Consider the following 13,965-nt stretch of genomic DNA (forward strand, 5'->3'; position numbering starts at 1 on the left):
TGGGAGCACATGCTTAGCATGCGTGAGGTCCTAGGTTCAATCCCCAGTACCCTCATTAAGAAATAAAATAGATAAACTTAATTACCTCTCTCTGCCGCAACAAAATTTAAAACAAACCGAAAACGAATGAAACAGCCCTGCTACTGCTGGACCATGCGGATTGTCTCATGTCCACCTTATTGCAGATAGAGTAGCTCTCTCTGCAGGGGTCAGGCTCGGGACGGAGAAGTCAGGAGGACATTTTTGGGGCAGGAAGGGCAGGGGGCGGGACTGGATGGGAAGCAGGAGAGAGCTCCAGCATCCTCAGAGGGGCTCGTGCCACATGGCTGCACACTCTTCATCAGGTACCCCCAGTCTCACCTGGAGAGGAGGGCGGGCCTTGGGTAGCAACGGCTGGTCTTCCAAGGCTGCTCCCTGATCATAAAACCCAGACAAGGAGCCCTGGTCAGATCACAGGGCTGGCCGCTAAAAACTAGCCACCCGCTGCTGTTGCCTGGTGCCAGAAGCCTTGGTCTACTTGGCTTTCTGAAACAGTAGCCTGGAGCAGAGGCCGGAGGGGTAAATAAGTGACAATTAATCCACCCAGAGGGCATGGATGTCAAGTGTGGGGGCGGGTGGTAACTGGCTGCCTTGGGACAGTGTAATTCGATCCAGGTAAAATTTGCTCCTCCCTCCCTTTCCATTAGCTCAGTACAGACCCCTTCGTTGCATTGACCTCGGTCATGATCACATGGTCGCATTGAGCAGGTCTGGTTTGGTGCAGCAGTACAGGCCTGAGGAGGGCACCTGCTCACAGCCAATGTGGTGGGGCCGGGCCGCCGGGCTCCTGGTCACCGTGGCGGCAGTGCGCGGCGGTTTTCTTACCTCCCTCCCACTGTTTTCAAACAGTAATAGGGGAAAACACATATAGAAACTGAGGTAGAGGTCAGTAACATGCTCCTCTGAAGAGTGCAGAATGGTGTCATTTCAACCCAAAGTCCAGCTCTGGGATGCTGGCCACAGGCTGTGAGCTCTAACCTGGCCAGCAGGGATGGGGCAGAGTGAAGCTGTTTTGCTAGTAGAGTCCAGTGGTGGGACTGTCAGCTTGCTCTTAGCCTGCTGAGTCAGGAGAGGACTGGGGTGATTAGGCTGTGAATTCCTCTTCCTCATGTCAGAGGCCTGGGGATCAGCTGAGGCTGCATCCCAGAATAGCAGTCACAGACACTGACATTTCATTAAATGGTTCCTCAGAAAGGCAGGGAATGAGCACCCATTCCATTGCCTGCGGATACCAGCAGAGGGGGCGCAGGGAAGTGCACGGCGCGGATGGGAGGGGAGGCTGTGCGTGCTCTCCACTTGGGAAGGTTGGCATTCCTTCCACGGAGGAGAGGCCTCTTGTCACAGCCATGCTTCCCCTCCCCAGCTCACATCTTCTACACACCTCCTCCAGCCGGCAGCACCAGTCTGTCTGAAAGCCCATTCTTCTTGGGCAGGGTCACGAAGTCAGCTCTGTGGTTGCTCCCACCCTTTGGGAAACCTGAAGGCATTCCCACCCATGCTGCGTGCCCGGCGCGCGCTCACAGACTGGTACACACCGGGACTCCCTCTGCTTACTGACACGGGGCGGCATGTGCCCTGATGCTCAAATCTGAAAGAATGGCTGAGCCCAGTCTCGCCCTGCCCCCATCAACTTCGGTTTGTTGACACCAACTTTCAGGGCACCTAGAGATGGGTTTCTTTTTTTCCTCTCTGAGAAGCAGCACCAGCGCCAAGAAGAGCAGACTTCCCCAGCTGGTGGTGTAGCCGGGATGGCTGCATCCGAGTGTCTTATTGTTGACAGTGTGGTTGTCATTATCAGTGTCTTCGTTTATAGAGTCCACTGTTATTGGGAACTCCGAGATACTTAGTAAGAGTGGAGGAGCGGAAGCGACAGCAAAGGGAGCCTGGTCATATATTCACCTCACTTACTTGAAATCAGCAGTATACACGGGGCCAGAGAAAGAGCCTCACTGAGTAAGGGCACCGCCGCTCCAGGGAGCATGTGCCTGGGGAGCTTGTGCAGAGGGTGGTGTGACTCCGCTGTCCACTAACGCCCCTCTCACTGTGAGGCCCTCGCCACCTTGAGTGTGATGCTGGTCTTTAAAGAGGGTATTTTAAACGTGACCCTGGCCTCTAACTTCATCCAGGTTGTTTTCCCCGGGGGAAACTGGCCGTGCTCGGCTTGTCTGTGGGCAGCATGGTAATGGAACACGTTTGGAGGTGTTTCTGAGGATCACGTTTACTGTGATTTTCACCTGACTTGCACACGTGGGAAGCTATGCTGATGTAAGCTACAACACAGCGTGCTTCCTGCTGCATGCCCAGGCTCACCATACCCGGGTGGACCAAGAATTCTTTTGAGGAAGACGTTTTTGGGGGCAACGGAATATGATTTTCTGGTTTCCAAGTATAGGAATAGCGATGTTGGGGAGCCAGCCCCCAAGAGGCCCCTGTGACCCCCATCTACTGGCATTTGTCCCCTCATGCAGCCCTCTCCCACCAAGTCAGGCTGGCCCATGTGGCCAGTGGAAATCAGCAGAAGTGATGTCACTTCCAAGGTTAGGTTATAAAAGGCTGCAGCTTCTGTCTGGGGCATTTCCCCTCTCTCAAGTCACTCTCTTTAGGGGACACCAGGGCAAGTGGAGGTGCCCTGTGGAGAAGCCTGCGTGGCAGGAACCAAGGCCTATGACCACGTGAGTGAGCTTGGAAGCAGCTCCTCTGGCCCTGTCAAGCCTGAGATGACAGCAGCCCCCATCCCCAACATCTCGGGGGGAGCCTGAGCCAGAGCCCCCCAGCTCAGCTGTCCCTGGATCCTGACCCTCAGAAACCACACCAGATAATGCATATTTTTGTTTTTAAGCTGCATTTGGGGCTCATTTGTCACGCAGCAGGAGAGGACAAGCACACACAGGGCATCAGGCTCTGAACGGATCTCTTTAGGCCTCCTTCTCTCCCTCAGTTCTCCCCTTGTGCCCGCCTCCTCCTGTCTCCCTTCCTTTGTTTGTTTTTTTTTTAATTTATTTATTTTACTTTTTGAGGGGGAGGTACTGGGCATTGAACCGAGGACTTCTTGCATGCTAAGCATGTGCTCTATCACCTGAGCTGTACCCTCCCCCTCCTTCCTTTGTTTTTGTCTCACCTTAGCATGCTTAAAAGTGCGGCCAGCCCACGCTGGAGTGAGCAGCAGGACACCCCCCGGGAGGCTGCTTTGGACATTAGCCTGAGCTGCATCTGTAAGGTGAGCCACCCCCGTCCGTCTGCTGTCAGACCTGTTCAGCCTTTTAATTCAGCGAGTACCATCGAGCACCCCCAGTGCCCAGCACCGCCGCAGGCCCCGTGCTGGCTGCCAGGACCCAGGCTGTAGAAGCTCACGCCCTCCACCCCCAGGCCGGCCCATGATGACCCAAGGGGGCGAGTCCAGGCCTCACTTTTCTCAGCTCCTTCCCAGCATGGCCGAGGGCCACAGTGCCAAGGCGGCTGCCTCTGCCCAGCCTTCTCTCTGCTCTCCAGTTCCTCACGCTGTGCGCCCTGGCCCAGCCGGGGACCTACACTGACCGCCACCTCTTGGGCCTAATGGAGCTGCTGTGCCGGGCCAGCCTGGACGTGGGGCTCCGCCTGCTGCCCAAGACTGACCTCCAGCAGCTTCTGCTCCTGCTCCTGGAGAACATCCGAGAGTGGCCGGGGAAGGTACGGCAGACCCAGAGCCAGAGCCCAAGCCCCCGCCTCACCTGTGAGGTCCCGCGCGCTCTCATGTGGCCCCCAGGGCACCTCGGAGGTGCCTCCCTTACCTGGCCTCCACACCGACCCTCTCACTCTCTGGGCCTCCCTCGAGGGGGCTGGTGGGGAGGGCAGGGTGGAAGGCACCCCCCGCCCTCCCTGTATCCCACCTTAATGCTCGCCGGCCCCACAGCTCCGGCACCTGTGCTGCACCCTGAGCCAGGCATCTGATCACCACCACAACCTGCTGGCCCTCGTGCAGCTCTTCCTGGACGTGACCTCCCGGAGCAGGTGGGTGCACCTCCCTGCTGCCCCTGGCCCCTGCGACAGGGTGGGGTGTGGGGATCCACAATCCGCCCCATTAGTCCCAGCAAACCTCCCCCTCCCGCCCAATCTCCAAAACCCAGGAGAGAGAACTAAAAATACCACTCACTAATGAGTTCATTACAAACAGAAAAGAGCCTAATTTTCTTCACATGGTCTTATTAGCAAAACAATTGCCTTGTACAATGAGCTGCAGACTTGCAGCATCCTGGCCCTCCTTTACTGCTCCCTCCCGTCTTTGGTGGAGGGAGGGTTCCCTCTTGACGTTCAGACCTCAGCTGCACTGTGTCCCCAGTCACCACCCCCTCCCACCCCTCTCCCAAACTCTCCATTCATCATTCTCTTTTATTTTCTGTGCAACATTGATCTCTGCCAGAAATTATCTTACTGTTTGTTCCTTGTTCAGGGCTCCCTCTCCTCGTCACCTCCAGGAGAGCAGGTCTCTTACTGGGGTCATTGCCATCCAGAGCAGGGCCTGGCACGCTGTTGGCGCTTTGTAAATTCTTTTCGAATGAACGAAAGAGGTGAATAAACAAAACTCAGCTCATGGGGAGAGTCGGACAAAAGTCGCTGGACCCGCCTCAGTCTCTTGCCCTCTCTCCTTCCTTCTCCCACCTGAGGCCTCAGCTGCGGGGGTTCCTTGCCCTTCCCAGCGAGAACCATTCCCCGCGTCCTCTCCAGCCAACGCTTTGCAGCTCTTCCCGCCTAGAATGACACCCCTTCCCACCCTTCTGACCGGGCCTGTCCTGGGCCTTCTCCAGGAACTGCTCAGCCTTCACAAGCACCCAACGGCCACACTGCGGCCATCCCAGAGACCCTGCCCAGGGACGGCTTCTGGGAGCAGCTTGGAGTTCCCTTCAGACTCACATCCTTAGCCATCATCTGGGCTCCAATTCATTCCTAAAATGGGAAGCTCCATCTCTTTTCTGTGAATCTGGTTGAAAGCAAGGAGGCCTTCCCACAGTCCTGAAAGGGAAGTTTTTGCTCTATATTGGGAAGAACTGGGCTTCTAGAAGCTCTGTCTGAGACCTGTAGGTGATGCACAAGTCACAAGTTGCAGTGCTGGGGCTCGCCCACCCCCAGCTCATCCCTGCTCACCCCTAAATCGTGTCCATTCTGCCTTCTAAATCTGAAATCCTTGCTTCTAGTTGCCTTTCTGTGTCAGCTTCTTGAAATGAAAGCAGGGGCCTTGTCTGGGTCGCTTTAAATTGGCCAGCTTCTTCCCACCCCTCCTTTCATTTTAGCATCTGGACGGTGGCAGTGGCATTCTGTCCCTGCCTCCTCCTCCAGTGGCTGACTGCTCTGCCCTGCCCGCTCCCGTCACCTGCACAGCCAAGTGCAGTTGCTTTAGCCTGGCCTCCAAAGCCCCAGTTTCCCACTCGCTGCAACCAGGCCACGTGATTCGTATTTGTTTTTCCCTTATGTATGTATTGTATATGTATCTCATATACTTACGTATACATACGTGACATCCATATGTACACTATGTAAATGTATCTGTGTAAGGCAGACCTCATATTATTGTGCTTCTTTGCTTTATTGCACTTGACAAATACTACGTTTTGAACAAATCAAAGCTTCGTGGCAACCCTGCATCAAGCAAGTCTGTCGGCACCATTTTTCCAACAGCATTTGCTCACTTTTGTGTCTCCGTGTCACATTTTGGTAATTCTTGCAATATTTCAAACTTTCTCATCATCATTATATTTGTGATGGTGATCTGTGATCAGTGATCTCTGATGTTACTGTTGCAAAAAGATTAGGACTTGCTGAAGGCTCTGATCACGATTAGCACTTTTTAGGAATAAAGTATTTTTTAATTAAGGTATGTACATGGTTTTTTCAGACATAATACTGCTGCACACTTAATAGACTACAGTAGAGCATAAACGCTACTTTTATATTCACTGGGAAATCAACAAATTCACGTGACTTGCTTTATTGTAATATGTATTTTATTGTGGTGGTCTGGAACCAAGCCTGCAGTCTGTCTGAGAAGTGCCTGCACGTGTGTGTGTGTGTGTGTGTGTGTGTGTGTGTGTGTGTGTGTGTGTTGGACCTCTTTCTTTCTGTAGCTGCAGCTAGTTTGCGTGCAAGTCCCCTGTTAGGGATATTTGTCCAATATACATTTGGACATCTTTGTGCATCTGTGCAAATATTTCTATAGGGTAAATTCTTTGAAATTGCCACCCTAAAGTACATATATTTAAAATTTGGCCTCCAAAAAAGAAGCAGTACCAATTAATAATACCACCAAATAGACGTGAAAATGCCTGTTTGTCCACACTGTCATTAACACTGTGTGTTCTGTTCTGCTTTTAAGTTTCAGTTAATCTGGTAACTGAAGAGCCTCATCCAGTGAGTGTAATTTTCATTTCCCTAATTGCCAGTGAGGTTGAGAATCTTTTCATACGTTTATTGGACTTTTGTGTTTCTCTTAGTATAAATTATCTCTTGATGGTCCTCGCCCAGTTTTCTATCAGGTAATTTATTTTCTTCTTAATTACATTGATTTTCAAGTTGCTTAGCATATATGTTTCAGACACCGTATTTTCCCCTAAGGCGGTAAGTTGTCCTTTGTAAGCCTTTGTTTATGTTTTTCCATGAACCTTTTTTTTTTCACTTTTTCAATAAACTTTCAAAATAAACTTAATTTCAGAATAAATTTAGATTTAGTGAAAAGTTTATGTGGATAGTACAGAGAGTTTATTGTAACTGAATCTTCGTGTCTTGAAAAAGAAGGCTTTCCCCACCCTAAAAACATAAAAATATTGTGTTCTATTTTCTTTCAGTACTTATATAACTTTGTTTCTATTGGCTCTTCATCCCATCTGGAATCTATTTTTTGTAGGTCCGAGACAGGGATCTAACTTGATTTTTCCACCCCCAAAGAGCCAGTGACCCAACACCAATTTTTTTTTGTCTTACTAATCCATTCTTTCCCAGCTGATTTGTTACTACCTTCATCATATCCTAACTTCGTGACATTGTTCATCTGTTAGCCAAACTGTGATCCTGAGAATCAGTGTCTTTCAGAGAGTGTCATTTTGCAGCTCCGGGGCCCTTGGTAAGCGTACCTTAAATGCTCCTGGTGAAAACGGTGGTGGCGCAGCCTCACTTGCTTTCAGACAGACACATCCACCAGGGTCAGACCCCCTGCCGAGAGGTCATCGGGTGGGTGTTACGTAAGCGTTTATTTAGACATTTTACTTCTTTTTCTAAACAGATAAAGCAGTCAAATACAACAAAATCCAAAAGGCACCTAGGAGTGCGGCTCCTCCTCCCCCTGCGCCTGTGCCACGGAGCCTGTCCCCACTCCCCCTCTGCGTGGACTTCACTGTCTCCTCCCCGACCCTCTTTCCCCTTCAGTGTAGGTTCTGGCAGCCGGTCCACGAGGATCAGAAAGGGCTCCTCGGCCTTTCTCCCAGCTGCACTGTAGGCGCTGTGGTCTCTCGTTAGCCCCCTCCTCCCTCCTTGTGGTGCTGATGCTGGAGGAGCCTGCCGGTGGCCTTGTTCTCCCATTGCTGGGGGCTGCCCTACTGGGCTCAGTGCCCAGACGGACCCCAGGAAGGAGGGCGTATTGTTGTACCATGGGCTGTCACTTTCTTCGTCTACTGACTGGCAAAGCACAAAGCAAGAACCCCCACTAACATGTGCGTGACACACGCCGCTCCCCCCCGCCCCCTCTCCTTGTTGACCAAGACTTCAAGGGATGCGCTGTAAATTTAAGGCAACGTTGAGCTTAACCGTGAAAAATGAAAATACAGACTAGAGCAAACCACCGGAAGCAGGGCTGATGGAAAGAAGAGGTTCTCGAAGGAAAGTCTGTCTTGGGACCCCCGCCCCTCTGGGGTGGCTCCAGGGAGCTGCGTAAAGACCCAGCTCTGTCCAGGGTCTCCAGCTGGGTCCCAGCAAGCCTCCGCAGCCAGCGTGCCCAGGAGCCCTGTTGGGAGGGAGCCAGTCCACTAAAAGCTGATGTTCCCAGGCTCTGGGATCCTCCTTCACCACCTTTTCAACATCTGTCCCCTCTTCTTAGAGAAGCCTCTTCCCCTCCCCTCCTCACCCCCCAAAATTAGGATCAGATGAGGCATCTCTTCTTCCAAGAAACCTCCTGACGCAGAGCCCTGGGTTTTGGTGCCCTTTGCCGACCCCTTGGGCTGTGAGCCTCGTGAGGACAAGCGGCGCTGTGGCTTTGCTCTCTGGGTCCTTGGACCCTGGCACGGAGGAGGAGGGCCTCAAGGAGCCTGCTTGTGGAGTGGTTGCTTCTGGAGGGCAGATTTCAGAAAGCAGAGAGAGAGAGAAGTTTTTAGTAGTAGATTCCAAGAAGGAAGATGGTTCAGGTGGGCTGGGAGAGCCTGCGGTACAACTTGGAACATGGACTGCAAGTAGACCCGGTGCGGGGAAAAGCAGGAAGTGTCTAGAGGTGGCAGGGGCTGCACCCGGAGCTCCTGCCTGGTCTCCAGTTTTTAAAGATGTGGAAGATGGAAAGAAGGGGACACGAGCAAGGCAAATAGACAAATCGCACGGACCAGGGACTGTACTGTTGGGAAAAGCAAAGGCCCATAGAAGGGGCTCCTGTGTGGGTGTTTTTGCCGCAAGGAGTGAGTGCTGTTCTGCGCTGACAGGGAAACACTGATGAAGAGGGAACAACATCACGTAATTCCTATTTTGCTTTTGTCTTCTTTGTCGAGGAGCATAATTTTTCATCTGGACTCAAATATTGATCAGAGGGGATTGCAGCCTAAGATAGTGGAGGAGACAGTATGACGGCGCCTAGCTATGTGGAATGCGTTTCCAACCTTGCCAGTGCATGGATGGCCCACGTCAGTCCTGGGCGATGTGCTGGTGGGGCGCCCTGACCCCGCAGAGACCTCTGGAGGTGGGAGAGCCCCTGGGAGATGGAGAGGGAGGGTGTAGAAGGTGCTTTCTTCACTCAGCACTGTGGACTTGATGTATCCCTCAGCAGAACTCCCCAGGGGATAGTTTGCAAGCACATACATAGAAAAGGAAGCACTGCTTTCTAGGATTCCTAAGAATAAATCATACCAGACTAGCCTCATTTAGTTTTTGACAGGCTAACCAGAATAGTACTCTGGAGAGGACTGTCTAGGTTTTTGTAAGGCATTTTATGGAGATGATCATTGTGTCTTGTGGACAACTTAAGAAATGTGGGCTGAGTGATGTAGAATTAGATGGGCTTGTCATCAGAAGGTGCTGCTGGCCGGCCATCAGAGTCCACCTGGAGGGCAGGCCCTGGCGGCCACCCAGACTTCCTTCTCCATTGATGCGTTGGCCAGGGCAAACCCCATGTCTTGACAAGACCATTAATAGAACAACGGTCAGGTTCGCATATGACATGAACGCAACTGACAGCAAATTGAAGATCCCAGAAGATCTCAATAGACCATAATGATGGGCTGAGTGGGAGAGACCCAGTCACACCATTCAGAGCAGGATCTGGGTAACGGGATTTGATAGTAAGATGTGTGAACTAGACTTTGGGCTCAATCTGTCAACTGCAGAGCCTTGTGGGGCTGCCCTGAAGATGAGCTTTGGCTTCAGCTCTGAGTGCCTCACTTCACAGCAGAGTTGACAACCCTGAGGGCCTTTGGAGGACCCAACCTGGAATGTCAGAAAGATCTGAAAATAGAAGAGTGTGGCTGTTGCCCTGGGGAAGGGGCCACCATGGGAAGTATGATGAATTCCTTCAAGTATGCAGAGGCCCTAATTGAACAGATGGATACACAGGTTCTAGAACATGAGACCAGGTGACTTAAGGTGTTTTAAGCCTGAGGGTCTATGGGTTTTACCATAATACCAAGAGAGGGAGGGAGAAGGATGGGAGTGGGGCTATGATTGTCCATATGAACTTTACTTACTAAGTGGTAGTAACCTATATATTTAGTCATAATACGCCCGCAGGAAAGGACACACCAGAGGCGGGCACGTTGTGCACTTTGTGCACTTTGCCAGCCGTCTGTGTGACCACCACTCTATCACTGGAGAGAACGTCACTTGCTCCCCAGAAGCCCCCTGGGGCCACTCCCAGGCACTCCTTCTGCCAAGAAAACCACTTCCCCAACTTCCATCCTATAGATGTGTTTTGCTGGCTTTTGAACCTACACCCCAGTGGGACCAGGCAGAGCGTTCTCTCTTGTATCTGGCTTCCTTGGCATGGCCAGCACCACTTGTGGGACTCATCCACATTGGAGAGAGCGGGCTGCAGATGGTTCCTTCTCGTTGCCCCGTAGTACTCCACTGCGTGGTTCTGAGGCTGTCTGTATCCCTCCGTCTCTTCCTGTCCGCACTGCCTGTGCCCACACACATGAGGTCCTAGCGTGGGTGTGGATGACCGGGCAGACCACTGAGGAGGTCATCCTCACCTCTGAGCCCAGACCCTGGTTCTTCCTGCTTGGGTAGCACGTGCTCACGTATGAGACAGAAGACTCCAAGGGAAGGATGGAGGGGCGGGTGGAGTGAGAGCTGGTCGTGATGCCTGAGAGGTGGTGTGGACAGCCCCGGAGAGGCAAGCCAGGCAGAGGCCCTGCGGCAGGGTGTTGGGCAGGGTTTCCACGCGGAACAGGCCACTGTTGTTGCTTCCTGAGCTGCCCTAGAGACATGGAAAAGGCAGCTCACGCCTTTGGCCAGATGCCTGATGGCCTTTTAGGGTAGTTCAGCCTTGGCAGGGTTTGGTTCCCCTCTGAAGGGGCTGCATTGACCCGTGTGGTTGTCCTGTCATCCCAGTGGCCCGCGCTGCCAGGGGCCTTTGCTGTCCTCAGAGCGCCCGCAGGCTGCCAGCTGGGCCGCCCCCTTGCAGGAGCTGCAGGGAGGGCTGGAGGCTGGGAAGCAGGGCGCCCGCATTCCACTTGACGGCTCTGGGCTCTGCCGTTGGTTTGGAAAAGTCATTTCCAAACTTTCCAGCGCCTTAGGCTCCTCTGAGTGCTAATCCAGTGTCCTGGTCTTAACAGCGGCCTGTGGGGGTGGAGGGGGCAGGGCTGAGGCAGAGGCCAGCCTGGTGTGAGCAGCGGGCTGGAGCCTGTTGCCTTATTTGACAGCGGCTGGGATGGCTCCAGCGGCTTCTGCATCCTCCTTTGTCCCCCTGGCTTGAGTTCCGGGGCGGCCTTGCTGGGCGGGGTTGGGCAGCTTCTAGGGGAGGAAGAGCCCAGACCAACCCCAGCCGGGCCGTGGGCCCCTGGGCTTGCCCCCTGCACAGTTTGGTGGTGTTTAGGGTGCATCTTTGCTTTTTCTCCTCTGTTGAGTAAGTTCTCAGTGTAAAACTAAAAAGCAGTCCTGGGCCCTCTCCTTGTGTCCCAGAGGGAGCTGAGAGGGCAGGGGACTGTGTTTAAAAGGCTGGGATGAAAGGCAGTGGGCAGGCGGGATGGCGTGAGGGGCAAGGGGCACCACCCTCAGATGTGGCTTTCTTTTCATCCATTCTCCCCCTCGGTGCTCCTTCTGGTGCTTTTCTTCTGTTGTTGTTTTTCTTTTTTTTTTTTTTAATTCTTTCTGGACACAGCCCTGTCCTGACCCACCCGGCCCGCCTCTTCCCTTCTTGGACCACCCCCAGCTCTGCTTTGCCAGCACCCCCACCCCCAGGTTGGCCCCTCCCCACCCACTGCAAATAAGAGAGCTCCCAAAGGCCCGGGTTTGGATTAATGAAGCCCAGATGCGGGACTTGTGACTCCGGCTGCAAATTCACTTTGGAGCAGCGGCTCGGAGGGGCCATCTACCTCCCACTGTGCTCCGGGCCCAGCTGCTGCTGGGGCTCCTGGGGAACAGCTGGAGAGCAGGTTCTGGCCCATAGCTCGGTGGCAGACTTGCCGGGTGTGTGCTGCGGCCAGGAGGGTGGGGCTCCGGGTGAGGGGCGGGGCTCTGCCTGCACCCACAGGGGTCTGGTGTGGCAGACGCTGGGTGGGGAGCTCCTGTTTTCTGTCCCATGGGGCAGTCTAGATGGGGCTGTTTCTCCCCAGGATTTAGAAGATCAGTGGGAACGCTGTGAGCTCTGCAGAAAGGGCGACAGAGTCAGAGAGGACACCAAGCTCTGTAATGGAAGCAGATGGCTGGTCCCTCCCAGGGTGACCAAAGTACAGATACCACACGGGAGAAACCTACGCTAAAAAGAATTATTCGTTTATCTATAAGAAATCCAGATTTAACCGGACATCCTATATTTTCATTGCCTAAGTCTGGCAATCCTACCTCCCCCTCCAGCTGAATTTCTCCTTTAAGTAGCAGTTTTATTGAACTGCAACATACAAACAGAAAACAGAACACAGACCTTAAGTCTGTGGCTGGGTGGATTCCTACAAGTCAAATATACGTGAAACCAGCACCCAGATCAAGAAATGAAATGTGAGCAGAAGCCGCCCCAACAAGCCTCACAGTGACCCGACTTCCAGCAGCTGGTTTTTGCTCCTTTTTGTACTTTATATGCATGAAATCATACACATATATTCCTTTGTATCTGGCGTCTTTCAGTCAACAGCGTGAGGCTCACAGGCTGCTGGATGTGTCGTAGCTCATTCATAATCATTACGCCTGGGACTGAGCTGCAGAGATAGAACCCAGTCTGTTTATCCATTCCAGTGCTGCAGCAATACTGGGCTTCTGCCTGCCTCTCTCTCTCTTTGTGTGTGTGTGTGTGTGTGTGTGTGTGCGCGCGCTTTGTACATATGTGCCCAGGAGTAGGGCTGCTGGGCCACGGGGTGGGCATCTGTACATCTTTACTAGGTCTTGCCCAACAGTGGACAGGAGTGGATGTACCCATTACCCATTTATTTTCCCACGAGCTGCGTGTGAGCGTTTCCCTTCTTTCCATGTTTGACTGTCTGGTATGCGGTGCTGCTGCCTGACGTTGCTTTTTTTTCTTCTTCTTTTTTAGTCAAGAGCCTCTTGCCTCGTTGACGCCTCTGACTTTCTTGAGTAGGAAGATAAACAACGGCTTTAGATATCACCTGCCCAGCCCCACAGGAGCTCGGAGGAGGCCATTCCCACCTCAGCTCCCCACCACCTGGGAGGCCTGGGGAAGCGGCAGGGGCGCCTTGCAGCGCCACCCGGTCCTGCCTCCCCTGAGTACTTCCTGAGGGAAGCATCGTTTCCGAAGGCTGCCTGCGGCTTGCTGTTCGATGTCCGGTCCTTCACTTCCTCACAGGGTCATTCCAGGGATTCTGTGGGGCTGGTTCCGGCCTAAGTGGGTTTTCCTTTATGCTCCTTGGGTTCCCTCCAGCTTCAGGACCTCTCCTTTGCTTCCTTCAGTGGTGGTTTTCTGCAGGAATTAGGGACTGTGTCCACATCAAAGTCCATGCCAGGGGCTGACATCTGCTGCCTGCTGCGGGCAACAAGTGTGTGGAGGCGCACGGAAGATGTAACCCTCTTGGTGGAGACAGGCCCTCCACCCCGCTTCCCATCCTCCACGCCCTTAGTCTCTCTCGCTCCTTCTTTCACAGGCAGCTTCGAAGCCAGCTCAGCCTCCTGATCATTGCCCGTTTGCTGGGCCGGCAAGAGATGCTCCCTCTCTGGCAGGAGAAGGCCCAGGTGAGTCGTGCCTCAGCACCTGCTGGGGCCTGGGGAAACCCTCGGCCAGCTGGCTCCTGCTGCTTTTCCGGAAGATTGGGGGCCTCAGGCCAGGGGAGTCAAGGTGAGTTTGAATTTTTAACTCACATCCTTGCATTCAACAATGACTTTTCGCATGTCAACAATGTGCTAGGCAGTAAGGATAGAGCAGTGAGCCGGGAATGTATGTTACTTTTTCAAAAAATTGTGGTAAAATATACAGAGCATTAAATTTACCCTTTTGAGTTTTTTTTTAACCATCTTAACAGTTTTGAGTGTAGAATCCTCACCATCTTGAAGTGTGCAGTTCCAAGGTCTTACACACATTCACTGTCTCGTGCAGGCATCACCGCCAGC

The 13,965-nt window shown here is 53.0% G+C and overlaps 1 protein-coding gene across 5 annotated transcripts in view; it reads left to right on the forward strand.

The window, feature by feature from the left end:
- The window catches only part of FAM178B (family with sequence similarity 178 member B), a 60,727-nt gene that overhangs the window by 23,061 nt on the left and 23,701 nt on the right, over positions 1-13,965 (forward strand). For 3 of the 5 annotated variants that reach the window (XM_045519623.2, XM_074354812.1, XM_074354813.1), the window contains 4 exons: positions 3,163-3,256; positions 3,529-3,705; positions 3,929-4,026; positions 13,503-13,590. In XM_045519623.2, coding sequence (XP_045375579.2) covers positions 3,163-3,256; positions 3,529-3,705; positions 3,929-4,026; positions 13,503-13,590 — 457 coding nt within the window. Of the gene's footprint in view, positions 1-3,162; positions 3,257-3,528; positions 3,706-3,928; positions 4,027-13,502; positions 13,694-13,965 lie in introns of all 5 variants that reach the window. The other 2 variants (XM_074354811.1, XM_074354810.1) reach the window with 1 other exon arrangement.

This window comes from Camelus bactrianus, chromosome 28 (assembly GCF_048773025.1).
Source record: "Camelus bactrianus isolate YW-2024 breed Bactrian camel chromosome 28, ASM4877302v1, whole genome shotgun sequence".
Classification (NCBI taxonomy): Eukaryota; Metazoa; Chordata; class Mammalia; order Artiodactyla; family Camelidae; genus Camelus; species Camelus bactrianus.